The 18,443-nt window shown below is 33.4% G+C and overlaps 3 protein-coding genes and 1 pseudogene across 4 annotated transcripts; all 4 read right to left on the bottom strand.

Annotated features, from left to right (window-relative positions):
- Positions 1–813: 813 nt before the first annotated feature.
- Positions 814–4,363, bottom strand: LOC111014928 (uncharacterized). Its single transcript, XM_088124648.1, is given in 6 exon segments — positions 814–1,495; positions 1,593–1,829; positions 1,832–2,540; positions 2,542–2,965; positions 2,967–4,072; positions 4,074–4,363. Coding segments are annotated over 6 exon segments (3,099 nt in total). The 5' UTR covers positions 4,272–4,363; the 3' UTR covers positions 814–1,070.
- A 3,022-nt stretch (positions 4,364–7,385) lies between these two features.
- On the bottom strand, positions 7,386–7,973 carry LOC148211581 (putative receptor-like protein kinase At3g47110). Its single transcript, XM_088123791.1, has one exon. It carries the CDS (start codon positions 7,938–7,940, stop codon positions 7,551–7,553), a length of 390 nt encoding a protein of 129 aa, XP_087979917.1. The 5' UTR covers positions 7,941–7,973; the 3' UTR covers positions 7,386–7,550.
- LOC148211580 (uncharacterized) lies at positions 7,946–11,811 on the bottom strand (annotated as a pseudogene).
- Positions 11,812–13,230: 1,419 nt separating this feature from the next.
- On the bottom strand, positions 13,231–17,312 carry LOC111015046 (uncharacterized). 2 transcript variants are annotated; one of them, XR_002601974.2, is made up of 3 exons: positions 14,215–17,308; positions 13,650–14,121; positions 13,231–13,565 (listed from the first exon to the last, which is right to left on the bottom strand). XR_002601974.2 is itself a non-coding variant. In XM_022289955.2 (3 exons), exons 1-2 carry the CDS (start codon positions 16,904–16,906, stop codon positions 13,703–13,705), a joined length of 3,111 nt encoding a protein of 1,036 aa, XP_022145647.1. In that variant the 5' UTR covers positions 16,907–17,312; the 3' UTR covers positions 13,231–13,565; positions 13,680–13,702. The 2 variants fall into 2 exon arrangements, 1 of the variants encoding a protein (XP_022145647.1); XM_022289955.2 differs by having other exon boundaries at positions 13,680–14,121; positions 14,215–17,312.
- Positions 17,313–18,443: the final 1,131 nt, after the last annotated feature.

Genomic DNA, 18,443 nt, shown 5'->3' with positions numbered 1-18,443 from the left:
TTTCTTCTGATTTTAACGATCCTCACGAAGAGGGATCGTAAAATAAATGGTGATAAGTGTTTTATTTTTTAGTTATATTTAAATTGATTACTCATTTTTGTTTTTGAAATAAACGCAAATAACAGATTAAACAAACGAAACATCAAAAAGGCAACGAATCTTAAAAGTCACGTAGGGTCAGAGTGTTCTTCAGACAAAATCACGAGCAACACCATTTACACTCTTTAAAATATGACGATAAACCTCAATAGCAGCAGTTTCGACCTCCTTTCTTGATGTCGTCAATGATCAACTTTGTTTATGTGATATTATTAGTTAATAGTTTACTAGAAATCGAACAACAAATTTGTTCTTGAACTTTTGGCTAGTCTTCTTAAAGAGACTTGATATAGTAACTTATAACAGGATAAGATATTATATTTTACATGTTTTAATTAATAACATGAAATAGTATATTTATAAAAAAAAATTAATGTAATTTAAAATTCAAAATATAAAAAATATTGAAAACACGATAAATGTTAGTTTCAAAATTTCTACTATTTAAATTACAGAATTCGAAAATAGTTTTCAAAATCAAATTTGCCAAATAAATATTTACTGAATCTATTTAATTCAGTAAATTTGAAAACAAGAATGGTATTCTCTCTATCTCCCATCACGTTATCTTTTTTGTCTAATTTTTTCCTATTTTCCAGCCCCCACAGCTCCCTACCTATCTCTCATGATTAGAGTACCTGAATTTAATTATAGAAATATTGTGCAATCCTGTTTGAAAAGAGGTACAGTAAATTAAATTAAAGGAGATCGAAATATTGCAAGGTCCATGTTAGATAGCAAAACAATATAATATTTTGTCTCAGTTTAATTATCTTACGAAGTATTAAAATGACAATAAAATCAACAAGGTAGAAAGAGGGACAAAATGTCACTTATCTCCATAGGAGCCTAAACGAAGATTCTCCGTCCTATGTAAGTCTGGTCCGTGCAAAGAAAATGAACATCCTTTACATACAGCCAATACAGTCGCATGCCTCTTAAGCTTGGAGAAACAACTATCTGTTGAACCTTTAGTTTGCCTTCTTAAACTTAAGATATGAGCTTCTAATTGCTTGTAATTTGTTAACAACATCCATGGATGTCCTCTCTCTTGGTATCAGTGAGGAGCAAGACAAGCTAATTTTCATTACGGAGATGAGACATTCTTCCATCCATATTGGTACGACTTTTCTACGATCTTCCTCATCCATGATCGTTGTTTCTTGTGTTTTGTCTTCATTTTCTTCCTTGTGTGGTCGTATTTCTTCATACAGTAGAGAAGGGTCGACTATGTCCAAGGCACTTTGAGGCAATGCCATTGTAGTGAACGCACGAATACCCATGTCATCGTCAAATATTTTGTCAGTAGGTCTTTTCCCAATCATCATTTCCAACAACAATATACCATAGCTAAAGATATCCCCTTCCATAGAAATTTTGCTACTAGTACCATATTCTACAAATGATCACGCACACAATATACAAAAAAGAAAAAGATCAATATCTAACGATTGCTATTAAAAGATGGCACAATTTAGATGAAAGGAAAATACCTGGTGGGATATATCCAGTCGAACCTTTGAGCGCAAGTGACATGGTCTCATTGAACGATAACTGATTTACTTCTTCCAATATGATTCTAGCTAACCCAAAATCTCCAACGTAGGCTACCATATCGTTGTCAAGCAACACATTGCTAGGCTTTAGATCACAATGCACAATAGGTGTTTCACAATGATTATGGAGATAATCTAATGCATTAACAATATCAATAGCAATATCCAATCTTTAATAAAACTCAACCTTCTTTGATTATGCCCATCATTTGCAGTGTGAAGCCAACAATCCAAGTTTCCGTTGGACATGAAAGGAAAGACTAAAGCTTTGAATTCATTTCCTTGTACAGCAATACTTGAGCAAGAAGCAATGACCTTGAGGAGATTCCGACGTCGTACTTTTATGAGAACTTTGCATTCATCAACAAAACTTTTGGAAGCACCCTGTTGTTGAAGGTTCATAACTTTAATGGCAACAATTGATCCATCACTTGAAAGAATACCTTTATACACATAACCAAAACTACCTGAACCAATCAAATTATCCCTAGAGAACCCGTCAGTCGATTTACTAAGTTCTAAATAAGAAATTTGTGGTTCAAAATCCTTAGGTGAAGATGAAGTTGAAAAATTCTTCTTCATCTTCTTAATCACAAAACACACGAAAATGATGCTAAGAAGAATAACGATGCATGTAACCGTCGATACTACAGGGATTAACACATTTGGTGCTCGAAACTTGTTGGATGAATGTGTTCGGTCAGATGTGCATGGAGGTAAACGTAATTCTCGCAAACCGTCACATAGATTTTTGTTTCCAATGATGGAAAACATGCTTGAATTGGAAAAAATCGCCTCTGTAGGCACTTTTCCCTCAAAATTATTATAGGATAGATTAAGATGCTTGAGGGAGAGAAACTTGCCAAAAAATTGAGGAATTGGCCCTTGACAAGTTGTTGCTTGAAAGATCTAGTACTTCCAAACCTCTCAAAGCTTCCAAAGACGAAGGAATTGTTCCCTCAAATCGATTACCATCCAAATCCAACCAAATTGTGCCAATACATTTACCAAGGCTATTTGGAATATCACCGGATAACATGTTCTTTGATACATCCAACACTGATAAACTAACTAGCTGGCCTACTTCATCATGCAATGGACCAGTAAGTGAGTTATGAGCCAAGGTCAAAATTATCGAAAGGGAAGACAGACCAAAAACTTCTTTGGGTATGGTGCCGCTGAGATTGTTATTAGAAAGGACAAGAGCTTGGAGGCCTTTGCATTGTCCTAAACTCGGCAGTATACTTCCATCAAGTTCGTTATCGTTCATGCGAAGCTCGATGATAAACGATAAGTTACCAATGGAGGATAATTGGGCCGGTTAGTTTGTTGCCCTGCAAAGTCAACCTTACCAAGTTCCCAAGCTTACCGATATTTGGGAGTACACTACCATTCATATGGTTATTTTCCAATCCAAGATTTTCCAAGTTAATCAAGTTTTCAATCCCAACAGGCATGCCTCCACTAAACATATTATCACCTAAGATTAGTCGTGTCAGCTGGTTGGTAAGGTTTCCAATAGATGGAGGCAATGTTCCTCCAAAATGATTCCCAGCAAGACTTAAAACGCTTAGGCTACTACAATTAGCCAAGAAACTGATAAAGTTTAAGTCACCCACTTTCCCACGTCCAAGTTTGTTGTCTTCAAAATTGAGTTTCACCAAGTGTTTTAAGCTCCCCAAGCCATCAGGTAGCGTTCCAGTGAGACTGTTCTCAGCAAAATCTAAGAACTGAAGACTGGACATGTTAGCCAAGGACGTCGGGATAGGCCCTCTAAAATTATTGACACCACCGACAAAGCCTCGAAGATTTGGAAGAGTAAATCCAACATTTGCTGGCAGAGTTCCTTGTAATTGATTTTGTGTGAGAGAAAGGTAAATCAAAGAAGTTATATTATAAATCGAAGCTGGCACCGTACCTGTCAAATAGTTCCAATAAACTGCAAAGTATTCCAATCTAGATAAACGTCCTAGTTCACTAGGAATGTTTCCTTGAAGATTGTTCTGTGCAAATGACATATGAAGTATGGAAGAAAAATTTCCTACCCAAGGTGGGATAGTTCCAGTGAGATTGTTTTTGTCAAACTTGAGCCGTTCCAATTTGGTCAACGTTAACAACTGGTTTGGAACATGACCTACGAGTCGATTCATATTTAACTCCAGAACAACAAGCTCAATACAATGACTTATATTCGTTGGAATCTCACCTTCGAAGTTATTGAAGGATAAATTGAGATGACGCAAAAGTAGTAACTGACCGAGCTCTTGAGGAATTCGGCCATGAAAGTTGTTGTGTCCCAGTCTGATCTCAGCGAGATGAGTAAGGTTTCCCAAAGAAGGTGGTATTGAACCAGTCAGTTCCCGAGCTTCCAAGTCCAAAACCAGCACTCTTCTGGTGGTGGTATTGCAAGTAACACCAAACCCAATCACAGAAATGTGAAGAATGGTTCCAAGAGCTCATGATTCGAAGTGGGTCGTTCAGTGTTCTACCTTTCAAGTCAAGTGGAGCTAAACGATCTGATTCATCTCCAAACGCCAAGCTGACCATGGACATCAGAAAGATATCATATAAAAGTATGCACAGAATCCTCTTGTTATTGCAGCAATGGTGCCTCATTCTTCTGGGAAATGCCGGATTTGTAATGGAAAGTTATCTAATCTATCAGTTTTCTTGGAAGGCAGTAGCTTTTTGGTTCAAATTTTGTTATTATCATTAAATGGCTGTTATGGTGGTAGATGGATCTGAGGAGAGTAAATGAACCAAACATCTTAGCTTGACCCCACCCCACTAAATACTTTTATGGATATCATTATTTCTCAAAATTAATAAAAGAAGAGAGAGTTTAAAATTTACTTACTTTTATGGTGATTTTGATGACATTTAAGTTTTCATCAAAGTTTAGGTTAGATTAGAATTTTAGTTTTTAATTTTTTATCCATGAATTTTAATAAGTGCCTAATAAATTTATGAACCAAAAACAAAACCAAGCTAATGGATCAGGATGCAATTGGCTCAGTTAATTTGTTCCCTTGCAATAACAAAATATCCAACTTCTGAAGCTTACCAAAATTATTCATATTTTTATATTCCAATCCAAGAACTTGCAAGCTCATATCCCATTAGATAAATATTAGCAACACTAATTCTTCATGTGAGTAGATAATTCAAATATGTTGACCTTAGACCCCACTACATGAATTCTAATTGGATGTAAACTTTGATTTGAAGGCCCTTGAGTTTATCTCGAATAAAAAAGAAGTCGGTATCTGTTTAGTTGCTAGCGTGTTGAAGAATCTTTTGTTGAAGTCTTGGTTATGTAGCTTGATGAAGTCTTCGGTTTGTTTGACGAAATTCGCAGCTTGATGAAGTTCGAAGCTGATGATTACAGACGATTTTGAATTTTCTTATGGCTTTGAATCTCCAATCTTGCTCTAGTGTGAATGGTCTTGTTATCGTATTCAGTCGTTTTCTTGACTTTCGTACCTTCTTCTTAGTCTTCGGCGCACTTTCACTGAATTCACTATTCTAAAGGAAGGAACCTGAGAGGAAGAATCCAATCTTTGAAAGGGAGGAAAATCAGCGATGTGATTTAGCCATTGGACGAGCATTAAGGGATTAGGACTTAGGGCATGACATTGGATGAATAGGAAAATGCTTCTGAATCACACCATGAAAAGTGACCACTTCTATTTATATTTTGTGTAACTTGGGTCCAATCCAAATTGATGCGGCATAATTTTAGGACACGTATAATTTTATAACGGGTTCAAAATACGATTTTAAATTTGTGGTGTGGCATTTATTAATTCGCCAATAAACAACAATATTAATTAATTCTTCACTTGGTGCAGTATCAATGTAATAAAACGAATTCCTTACTCCTGATCATCCTAGTTTAGCCACTGTTTGCTTAAATTTTTAATAAAGTGAGATCAAATTAGAAGTATGTTCTTTTAATTTTGAATAGTATTATGTTCTACCATTGTTAAAGAAATATGTAGACATCCATGGATACTTTTCAAAACTAATTAAATATAGCTTAAACTTTAATTTGAGTTTGACCAGTATTTTGATGAAATTTAAAGTCAAAGAAATGATTTCAATGAATAAAGTGCAAAATCTAAAATACAAGTTTACTTACCTTCAAAAGATCATTTTATTAATCATTTAACAACTTTTTGTTTTCTTTTTAAATAAAAACAAAAAAAAAATATAATGAATAATATAAATAAAATTGAAGTTGAAATTTGAAAAATAATTCTAAATATTAAGTAACATGAGTTCTTTAGTTACATTTATAAAAACAACTTGTCGAAGCGAGTATAGTTAAGTGATAATTGACATATATTTTTCACCAAGAGTTTGTGAGTTCAATCTCCAACACCCACTCTCACATATTGTACTAAAAAAACTAAAAGGAAGTTAATATAAATTTTATACTAAAATAATGGCAATCACTAATTAGTTAACTATTTCTTTATATTGATGAACAAAACATTTTTAAAATAAAATTTATGAATACTAAAATAAAGAACGAAATAAATATTATTTAATAAATTTACTTAATACCAAGATGTATTTCTGTCTCTAATTCCTTGGGCCCATCTTCTATTCACATCTTTACTTTCTCCGTGTTCTATTTCTATCACCCAACCCCCATGACCACTCTCATCAATTATTCGAGCGACTTGAATTCTTAAAATATCCAAAGTCAAGGTAGGAAGGAATTTAAAAAAAAAAATAGTCAAGGGAGAAAGATTATTGCATCTAGCCCGAGAAATCCTATGCTATGGTATAGATACTATTGTCATTTATTGTGTGTCATATCAACGTTATTAGAAAATGTTGTGAGATCCACCAACATTAAAGAATTATTTATAAAAGAAAGTTTGTGGTTTGAACAAAGAGAATGTAAGGAGTAAGTACTCTCGTAGTACCAGAAATCTTCCTCGGCGGGTTGGGAGACATGGTGGGAAAAAAAATATTTTGCTGCCAAATATAGTTGCACATATATCTATTGAACTTTTGACTTGTCTTCTTCAACTTGAGATGGGAACTTCTAATTGCCTGCAATTTATTGACAACAACATTCAAGCATGTCCTCTCTCTAGGTGACGTCAAAAAGCAAGATAGGCCATTTTGTAGGGGTAAACGATACAGAGATGCATTAGAGTATATTTTATAAAAATAAAAAGAAAATTATATTTATATAAAAAATATGTTCTACCAAAGACATAAAGTAGTTCCATTTAGGAACTTCTAATGGAGATATGTGAATACGTTAGGTTCTACAAAAAAAATTGTTTTTGCGTTAGTCAATTCAAAACCCGAAATCTTGTTGTGTTTCTTCGTATAGCTTAGAAGGGTCAACTATGTCCAAGCCACCCTCATTTCCAACAGTAGTATCTCATAGCTAAAGATATCTCCTTCCATGGAAATTCTTTCGTATTCTACAATTGATCATGCACATTATACTAACAAAAGATCAAGATCTAACGGTTGCTATTGAAACATGATAAAGTTTAGATGAAAGGGAAATATCTAGTGAGATATATTTGATTGAACCTTTGAGCACAATTGTATAATATAATTGAAAGAGGATTGATTTATTTCTTCCAGTATGATTCTAACTGACCCGTAATCCCAGCATGGAGTACCATATTGTTGTCAAGTAACACATTACTAATCTTTAGACTATAATGCATAGGTATTTCACAATGACGATGGAGATAATTAAAAATATACACATATTTATTATAAAATTAATTTTATTTATATAAAAAATTAAATAGTTTATTTAAGAAATAAAATTGTTGTGTTTCAAATGTAAGGACCATGCTTGTGAATTTTCCAGTAAGAACCCGTGACTTGCAGTCAAATATAGTCGCATGCCTCTTAAGCTTGGGGAAACAAATATCTGTTGAACATTTGGCTTGCCTTCTTAAACTTGAGATAGGAGTTTCTAATTGCCTGCAATTTATTAACAACGACATTCATGGATGTCCTCTCGCCAGGTGTTGTCGATGAGCAAGACAGGCCAATTCTCATTATCGAGTCTAGACATTCTTCCATCCATCTTGGTGCGAATTTTCTACGATCCTCCTCACTCATTATCGCTATTTCTTGTCCTATGTCTTCATTCTCTTCCTCTTGTTGGGTTTCTTCATACAGTAGAGAAGGATCGACTATGTTCAAAGCACCTTGAGGCAATGCCATTGCAGTGAACGCATGCATACCCACGTCATCATCAAATATGTTGTCAGTAGGGCTTTTCCTAATGATCATCTCCCACAACAATATACCCTAGCTAAAGATATCTTCTTCCATAGAAATTCTGCTACCATACTCTGCAATTGATCATCATGCACACATTATGCCAACAAAATATCAATATCTAATGGTTGTTATTGAAAGATGGCAAAGTTTAGATGAAAAGGAAATCTCTGGTGGGATATATCCCATCGAACCCTTGAGCACTAGTGACATGGTCTCACTAAAAGATGATTGATTTACTGCTTCCAACATGATTCTAAATAGCTCAAAGTCTCCAACATGGGCTACCATATTGTCAATTGCTAGACTTTAGATCACCATGCACAATAGGTATTTCACAAGGATTATGGAGATAATCTAATGCATTAGCAATATCAATTGCAATATCCAATCTTGGAATAAAACTCAAACTTCTTTGATTATGCCCATCATTTGCGGTGTGAAGCTAACAATCCAGGTTTCCATTGGACAGGAAAAGAAAGACTAAAGCTTTGAATTCATTTCGTTGTACATCAATACTTGAGCAAGAAGTAATGACCTTGAGGAGATTCTGATGTCGTACTTTTGTGAGAACTTTGCATTCATCAACAAAACTCTTGGAAGCACTCTGTTATCGAAGGTTCAGAACCTTAATGGCAACAATTGATCCATCATTTGAAAGAATACCTTCATACACAGAACCAAAACTACCCGAACCAATCAAATTATCCTTAGAGAACCCGTCAGTTGATTTATTAAGTTCTAGATAAGAAATTTGTGGTTCAAAATCTTTGGTTGAAGATGAAGTTGATGCATTCTTCTTCGACTTCTTAAGCATAAAACACACGAAAATGACACTCAGAAGAATAATAGTACATGCAAGAGTAGATACTACAGAAATTAACACATGAGTTGCCATAAACTTTTTCGATGAATGTGGATGGTTGTATGTGCATGGAGGTAAGTGTAACTCTTGCAAACCATCACACAGATTATTGTTTCCAAGGATGGAAAACATGCTTGAATTGGAAAAATTGCTTCTTTAGACACTTTTCCCTCAAAGTTATTATAGGATAGATTGAGATACCTGAGGGAGAGAAACTTGCCAAAGAATTGGGGAATCGACCCAGACAAGTTGTTGCTTGAAATATCTAATACTTCCAGACCTCTCAAAGCTTCCATAGATTCAGGAATTGTTCCCTCAAATCGATTATCATCCAGATACAAGTGAAGTGTGCCAATACATTTACCAATGCTACTCGGAATATTACCAGATAACATGTTCTCTGACACATCCAACTCTGATAAACTGACTAGCTCACCAACTTCATTTGGCAGTGGACCAGTAAGTGAGTTATGAGCCAAGGAAAAAAAGATTGAAAGGGAAGGGGAACTAAAAACTTCTTTGGGTATGGTGCCACTGAGGCTGTTATTAGACAGATCAAGAGCTTGGAGCCTGTTGCATTGTCCTAAGCTCAATCGGTTAGTTTGTTCCCATGCAAATACAAAGTTACCAAGTTCTGAAGCTTACCAATATTAGGATGGATACTGCCATTCATATGGTTGCATTCCAGTCCAAGAACTTGCACATTAATCAAGTTTTCAATCCATGCTGGGATGCCTCCACTTAACAAATTACCACCTAAGGTTAGGCTTATCAGCTGGTTTGAAAGGTTGCTAATAGATGGAGGCAATACTCCTCCAAAATGATTCCCAGCAAGACCCAATTTGCTTAGACTATTACAATTAGCCAAGAAACTGATAAAACTTAAGTCACTGACTTTCCCACTTCCAAGTCTGTGTCGTCAAAATTGAGTCTTTTAAGCTCCCCAAGGCATCAGGTAGTTTTCCAGTGAGATTGTTCTTAGAAAAATCTAATTCCTGAAGACGGGAGGCATTAGTAAAGGACATGGGAATAGGGTCGTTGAAATTATTGATAGCACCATAAAAGAACTGAAGATTGGGAAGAGCAAATTCGACATTTGGGGGTACAAGTACTTGCAATCTATTTTGAGTGAGAGAAAAGTAATTCAAAGAAGTTATATTATAGATCGAAGTTGGCACCGTACCTGTCAAATAGTTTGAATAAACTGTAAAGCATTCCAATCTAGATAGACATCCTAATTCACTAGGAATGTTTCCTCGAAAGTTGTTCTTCGCAAATGACAGACGAAATATTGAAGAAATATTTCCTATCCAACGTGGGATAGTTCCAATCAGATTGTTATCACCAAACCCGAGTAGTTTCAACTTGGTTAATGTCAACATCTGGTATGGAATCTAACCGACTAACTTATTAGCACCAAATGTAATAACAACAAGCTCAGTGCAATGGCTTATATTCGTTGGAATCTCACCGCTGAAGTTATTGAAAGATAAATTGAGATGATGCAATCGTAGAAATCGACCGAACTCTTTGGGAATTTGGCCACAGAAGTAGTTATCTCCCAACCTGATTTCAGTGAGATAAGTAAGATTTCCCCAAGACGATGGAATCGAACCCGTCAGATTTCGAGCTTCCAAGTTCAAAACCTTTACTCTTCCAAGGGTAATATTGCAAGTAATACCAATCCAATTACAGAAATGCATAGATTCATTCCAAGAGTTCATGATTTTGAGTGGGTCGTTGAGTACTCTACTTTTCAAGTCAAGTAGAGCCAAGCCATCGTATTCATTTCCAGAAGTAGGAATATTCACCAAAGCCGAAACAATGGAGAACAGAAAGATATCATATAAAAATATACACAGAATCTTCTTGCTATTGCAGAAATTGTGCCCCATCCTGCTAGGAAATGCTGGATTTGAGATTCAAGAAAACATTATCTTTCAGTTTACTTTGCAGGGATGAGGTTAAGCCAAATGGAATTTATAGGCTATGGTGGCTTTGAGGTACAAATTTTGAGTGGAAGTAATCAATTACATGCCTGGTAATAGACAAATTTGTGGAGATAGTTCTTCATTCCATGTGAAGATATGACTCAAATATCTTGACTTAGACCCCGACTAGATGAATACTAGTAATAGTAATTTTGTTAATCATTTAACTATTTCATTTTTAGTTTTTTAATTTGTTAGGTTACAATTATTTTCTCATCATTTCTTTTAGTTTTCTTTTTTTTTAACCTTTATTAAAGACGCATATGAGGTCTTGGCCCTATTTCAAAAATAAAAACAAAATTTTAAAAACTATTTGGGTGACTTAAAATATCCCAAAGTTGAGGTCAAGCTACAAATATCTCACGGAAATTTGTGGAGATAGTTGTTCATGTGAAGACTAGTCATAGTAATTTTTCATGTAAAGAGATGACTCGAACCCCACGGGATGAATACTAGTAATGATAATTTTATTAATCATTTAGGGTACGTTTGGTGAGTTCTTTGCTTTTGATTTTTCTTGTTTTTAGTTTTTAATTTTTGGTTTACCATATATGTTTGATAATCATTTTTTGTTTTTTGTCCTTGAAAAACAAAAACCAAACATGTTTGATAACCGTTTTTAATTTTCTGTTTTTAAAAAGTTAGAAAATTAAAAATATATATTAGAGATAGAAAATTCTAAGTAGAGTAGATATGATAATGGTGTGGGTGCGAGTGAGGGTACTCTCCTCCATTCTCGTGTTTGTGAAAATTGTTAATCTCCATCATCACCTTGTTCTTCAGTCTGAGAGATGTTCTCGAAAAAAATTATCGGTTTTAATTATTTTTAGAATTAAAAAACGTAATAAATATATATTAATTATTTAAAAAATAGAATTGGGGACGGGGTCGGGATATACGTTTCCTATTTTTTCGAGCTTGACCCTGCAATAAAAATTATACTGGAAAAAATTTAGAGATAAAAACAATATTAAAAATATAATTTTTAGAAAAAATAAATAAATACATAGATAAATAAAAGTTGCAGTGGAAGAAAATTGAACGAGAAAATAATGATAGAAAAATATATTAGAAAGAGAAAGAAAAGTTATAAAAGACGAAATGTTAGAAAGAAAAAAGTTCGAAAAAACATTAAATTTTTAGAGAGAAAAATAAAACTGATATGTTAGAAAAAGAATAAAAATAAAAATACATAGAGATAAAAAATTTGGAGACAGAAAGATAAATAATAATAAATATTCAGAGTAGGAAAGTTTTAGAGAAAAATAAATAAATTTTGTAAAAAGAAATTTAGAAATAAAAAAATTTTAGAGAGAAAAATTTTAGAGGAGAAAGAATTTTTTAAGAGATAAATATGAGAAATAAAAAATTTGAGTATTAAAAGAAAAATCAGATTTTGAAAACCAGACATTTGTTTTTGAAATTTTTTTTATTTTTTATTTTTTATTTTTTTTTGAAATTTACATAGAATTTCAAAATGGTTTTTTAAAAACCAAAAACATAAAATTGAATTTGTTATCAAGCAACTTTGTTTTTAAAAAATTAAAAAACAAAAACCAAAAACTAAAAATAAAATGGTTATCGATGCTCAACAATTTTATTTTTTGTTTTTTATTTTTTAAAATTATACTTATTTTTTCATCCTTTCTGTTGGTATACTCTTTTTACCTTTATTAAAGACTCATATGAGTTCTTAGCCATATTTCAAAAATAAAAATAAATTTTTAAAAACTATTTGAGTGACTTAAAATATCCCAAACTCCAAAGTCAAGGTCAAGCTAGCAGATATCTCTGGAAATTTGTGGAAAGAGTTGTTCATGTGAAGTCTGGTCATAGTCATTTTCCATGTAAAGAGATGACTTTGAAATCTCTTGATTAAGACCCCACTAGAAGAATACTAATACTAATTTTATTAATCATTTAACTATTTCCTGTTTAGCTTTTTATTTTTTAAAATTAGACTTATTTTCTCATCATTTCTTCCAGTATATTTTTCTTTTTTGAGTTATTAGCCATTTAAAAAAAAATAAAACAAATTTTTAAAAACTATTTGAAGACTTAAAATATCCCAAAGTCAAGGTCAAAGCTAGCAAATATCTCAGGGAAAAAAACGTCAAAAGGTAGCAAAACTACATCTAACCAGTAACCATTTGTGGAAGAAGGAAAAAAAAGAATAGAAAAACAGTAACTATTGTTGTACTAAAAAATTTATATTTGCTAAATCAACTTTAAAATAATTATTACAAGATTATCTTATTTCAAGAAAAATAAATAAATAATAAAAAATAAAAATTCTCAACTTTCCATTATTATAGCTAACAAAAAAAATGAAAGAGTCTACTTTGTAATTTATCTAAAAAAAAAAGAGTCTACTTTGTATCATTCTCAAAATTCATAAAATTGTTGAGTTCTGAAACGGACCGACTGTGTATATATCTCAAACAAATTTAAACCTCAAACATGATGTCATCATTAAAATATTTCATAATATAATGTAAGCTTCACAAAATAGAAAACCTATGAAATGAAAATTAACATATTCCAAGCATGAGACGGTAAAGACATCTAGAGGTTCAAATCTACTAACCCTACATTTATTGTACTAAAAAAATGAAGAGATGTATGAAGAGAATTTATTTATTACAGTATTCTTCCCACCTTATTGCTTGAACAAACTGATTTTTTTTGCAGATGAAACAACGTACCTTACTTTGACTTTTCCAAAAATATGTGGGCACCGAACATATCATTATATGATGTAACCACAACGGTAAGCAGTACCTGCAGACAAACAATTTGGAAAACAGAGATAAGGAAGGAAACTCGTTGATGACTTCTAATTCTGATTACCAAAAATAAACGAACCTGCAACTTCAATTTCTTTAATCTTCTTACACTATTAGCTTGTCTTCTTCTTCTTAAACTTGAGATAGATAGGAGCTTCTACATGCCTGCAATTTGTTCACCACAATCTTCATGGGCATCCTCTCTCTAGGTGTTGTTGAGGAGCATGATAGGCCAATTTTCATTACAGAAATTACACATTCTTCCATACTTCTTTGCTCAATTTCTCTACCATCTTCCTCACCCATTATCGCTATTTCTTGTATTTTGTCTTCATTCTCTTTCTCTTGTTGGCGTGTTTCTTCAAATAGCAAAGAAGGGTCAATTATGTCTAAGGCATGTTGGGGCAATGCCATTGCAATGTATAAATGAATATCCACACCATCACCAAAAACTTCATCAGTGGGTCTTTTTCCAGTGATCATTTCTAGTAGTAGAATTCCATAGCTGAAGATATCTCCTTCAATGGAAATTTTGCCACCAGTGCCATACTCTGCAATTGATCATTTATGATTATTCCAAGAAAAAGTCAGGATCTAATGGTTGATATTGAAATATGGTAAAGTTTGGATTGGAAGGGAAATACCTGGGGGGATGTATCCTATAGAACCCTTGAGTGCAAGTGACATGGTTTGTCCGAAGGAGGATTCATTTGATCCTTCCAAGATGAATCTAGCTAATCCGAAGTCTCCAACATGGGCCACCATATCATCATCAAGCAATACGTTGCCAGGCTTGAGATCACAGTGGACAATGGGTGTTTCACAATAATTATGGAGATAATCCATTGCATTGGCAATATCAATGGCAATGTTCAATCTCTGTATAAGGCTCAATCTTCTTTGATTTTTTCCAAGATGTGTAGGGTGAAGCCAACCGTCTAAGTTTCCGTTGGACATGAAATCGAAGACTAGAGCTTTGAATTCATTGCCTTCTTTGTCTGTACTTGAGCAAGAGGTTGCAATCTTGAGGAGATTCCGATGTCTTATGCTTGTTAGAGCTTTGCATTCATCGACAAAACTCTTAGAAGCACCTTGTTGTTGAAGGTTTAGAACCTTAATGGCAACAACTAATCCATCATTCGAAAGAACACCTTTATACACAGAACCAAAACTTCCTGAACCAATCAAATTCTCCACAGAGAACCCATTAGTTGATTTATTGAGTTCTAGGTAAGAAATCTGTGATGGTAAATCCTTGGAGGAAGATGAAGATAAAGCATTCTTCCTCGACTTCTTCAGCATAACAAACAGAAAAAGGATGCTCAAAAGAATTATTAGAAATGTGAGCGTGGATACCACAGGGGTTAACACATTTGGTGCTAGAAACTTGTAGGAATGTGTTCTATTATGTGTGCACGGAGGTAAATGCAATTCTTGCAGACCATCACATAGATTATTATTTCCAATTAGAGAAATCAAGGTAGAATTAGAAAAAATCCCTTCTTTGGGCACTTCCCCCTCCAAATTATTATAGGATAGATTAAGATGCTTGAGCAAAAGAAGCTTGCTAAGAAATTGAGGAATTGGTCCAGACAAGTTGTTACTTGAGAGATTTAGTTCTTCTAGACCTCTCAAAGCTTCCAAAGATCGAGGAATTGTTCCCTCAAATTGGTTACCCCCCATATACAATTGTTCCATGCTAATACACTTACCGAGGTTGCTAGGAATATCACCTGACAATTTGTTCTCTGATACATCTAATAGTGTTAAACTAACTAACTTGCCCACTTCGGATGCCAATGGACCAGTAAGTGAGTTATGATTCAAGGCTAAATAAATTGAAAGGGAAGAGAGACCGAGAACTTCCTTAGGTATGGTGCCGCTTAGGTAGTTACCAGAAAGGTCAAGAGCTTGGAGGCTTTTGCATCCGCCTAAGCTTGGTGGTATACTTCCCTCAAGTTTGTTATCCTCCATGAAGAGTTTAGTCAATGAAGATAAGTTACCAATGGAGGATGGAATTAGCCCAGTTAAGTCGTTACCATTCAAATGAAGAAAAACCAAGTTCTGAAGCTTCCCAATATTGGGAGGGACATTACCATTCACATAATTATATTCCAGTCCAAGAACTTGCAAGTTAATCAAGTTTTCAATCCCGGCAGGAATGCTTCCACTTAACATATTACTGCCTAAGGTTAGAATTGTCAGCTGGTTGGTAAGGTTTCCAATAGATGGAGGCAATGTTCCTCCCAGGCGATTCCTAGCAAGGCCCAAAACCCTTAGACTAGTACAATTAGCCAAGGACCTTATTAAATTCAAGTCACTAATTTTCCCACTTCCAAGTTGGTTGTCGTCAAAATTGAGTCTCACCAAGTCTGTTAAGATCCCCAAGTCATCAGGTAGCATTCCAGTGAGACTGTTCTCAGCAAAATCTAAAACTTGAAGATTGGAGATGTTCGCCAAGGACGTTGGAATAGGCCCTCTAAAATTATTGACACCACCAGCAAAGACTCGAAGATTGGGAAGAATAAATCCAACATTTGGTGGTAGAGTTCCTTGTAATCGATTTTGAGTAAGAGAAAAATAAGTAAGAGAAGTTATATTATAGATTGAAGGCGGTACTGTACCTATCAAATAGTTCCCATAAACTGTGAAGAATTCCAATTTAGATAGGTGACCTAGTTCACTGGGAATGTTCCCTTGAAAAGTGTTCAGCGCGAATGACAAATGAGATATGGAAGAAAAATTTCCTATCCAAGGTGGGATAGTTCCAGTCAGATTGTTACCGCCAAAACCAAGTCGTTCCAACTTGGTTAACGAAAGGAACTGGTAGGGAATCTGTCCTATAAGTCCATTGATACTTAACTCCAGAACAACAAGCTTAGTGCAATGACTTATATTCGCTGGAATCTCACCATCAAAGTTATTGAAGGATAAATTGAGATGACGTAAAAGGAGTAACTGACCCAACTCTTGGGGAATTCGGCCATGAAAGTTGTTGTCTCCTAATCTGATTTCAGTGAGATGAGTAAGGTTTCCCAACGAAGACGCTATTGAACCAGTCAGTTTCCGAGCTTCCAAATTCAAAACCAGCACTCTTCCAATAGTAGTATTGCAAGTAACACCAATCCAATCACAGAAATGCAAGGAATCATTCCAAGAGCTCATGATTCGAAGTGGGTCGTTCAGTATTCTACCTTTCAAGTCAAGTAGAGCTAAGCGATCTGATTCATCTCCTAAAGTGGGAATATTCCTAAACGCCGAGCTCATGGACATCAAAAAGATATCATATAGAAGTATACACAGAATCCTCTTGATATTGCAGCAATCGTGCCTCATCCTTCTGGGAAATGCCGGATTTGTAACTAACAGTACCTAATCTATCAGTTTTCTTGCAAGCATAAGCGTACCGAATAATCGGATAAGGCAGCAGCTTCTAGGGTCGAATTTTGTTTGGAAGTTATCATTTAATGGCTGTTAGCCGTTAGGTGGTAGATAAATATGAGGAGAGTTTTAAATGATACAAATATCTTAGCTTGACCCCACTCCACTAGATGTTTTTATGAATATTATTATTTTTCAAAATTAATAAAAGAAGAGATAGTTTTAAAATTTTATTTAAGTTTTATGGTGATTTTTATGGAATTTAAATTTATGTTAGATTACGAGTCCTTGAATTTTTTAGGGTTGCATCTAATAAATTGTCTAATAAATTACTGAATTTTTTTTCTAAATAATAGATCTTGAACTTTAAAGTGTCAAATAATTAACTGAATTTCAATTTTGTGTTAATAGATTTTTAACATATAAGACATAGCTAAATTCACGAAAATTATTAGATGTGGGTGAAGAACTTGTTAGATACAAAATTTACTGTCGTATCTAGTAGGTCAATAATTTAAAAAATGTTAAATCGTGAATCCATTAGACACAAATTTGAAAGTTCAAGAACTTACTAGACATTTTTAAAAGTTTAAGAATTTTAGACATCACAACTCAAAAAATAAACTTGTAATTTAACCAAAAAGTATGGTTTCGTTAGAAACAAAAAAAAAGTACAAAATCTGATATTCATAAATTACAAATTTAATTTCCTTTAAAATTATTTATTAATCATTTAATAGTTTTAATTTAAAAGGACAAAATTATAATGAATAATAAATAAAAGTAAAATATAATCGAAGTCAATATAATTATTTTAAAAATGATTCAAAATATTGCGTATCATTATTTTCTCTCTTTTTTTTTCAGAACATCATTATTTTTATTTATTTATCATTCTTTTTTTTTTTTTACTTACAGTAACTAAAAGCTAATTTAACATTTTTTAATTAATTTTATATGCCAATAATCGATTAAATAATACTTTTTTATAACGATGAGAATAAAATAATTAAAATGAAATTTATAATTCACTAACTGAAGAATAAAATAAATATTATTTAATTAATTTAAGCTCTTATTTACATTGGTCCTTATTGACCATTAGGCCACACCATTATAGTTATTAAAGTAACTTTAATTGTAAAAATATTACAGATCAAGGTAGCAAAAATATTAAAGACCAATTTTAACTTTGGCTAACTTAGTTATAGCTCAATTAGTAGCATATATCTCATATATCCTTGGTCAAAAAGTCGAAGGTTTCAATCTCCACCTAACATGTTTTTTTTTTCTTTTTGGAACACCCAACATGTTACATGTTAACTCAAAATAATAAATAACAAATAAGTTTTTAAAAGGCTTACCTTACAGCAGAGCATTTATTTAATCATTAATGTTAGTGAATTAATAGGTAAGTTTTAATTATTTTTGCAACATAACCGTTCAAAAAGCATATCATAAAAAAAAATTGAAAGAAAAAATGTGATAGAGA

This window comes from Momordica charantia (genome assembly GCF_013281855.1).
Source record: "Momordica charantia cultivar OHB3-1 chromosome 5 unlocalized genomic scaffold, Mcharantia_2.0 BLBB01000005.1, whole genome shotgun sequence".
Lineage (NCBI taxonomy): Eukaryota > Viridiplantae > Streptophyta > Magnoliopsida > Cucurbitales > Cucurbitaceae > Momordica > Momordica charantia.
This window is presented reverse-complemented; position numbering and strand designations above follow the sequence as displayed.

Coding starts and splice junctions, on each gene's coding strand:
- LOC148211581 (XM_088123791.1), bottom strand. CDS start 7,940: ATGATCATTAGGAAAAGCCCTACTGACAACATATTTGATGATGACGTG.
- LOC111015046 (XM_022289955.2), bottom strand. CDS start 16,906: ATGAGGCACGATTGCTGCAATATCAAGAGGATTCTGTGTATACTTCTA. Junction 14,122..14,214: donor TATAGGATACATCCCCCCAG/GTATTTCCCTTC, acceptor GATCAATTGCAG/AGTATGGCACTGGTGGCAAA.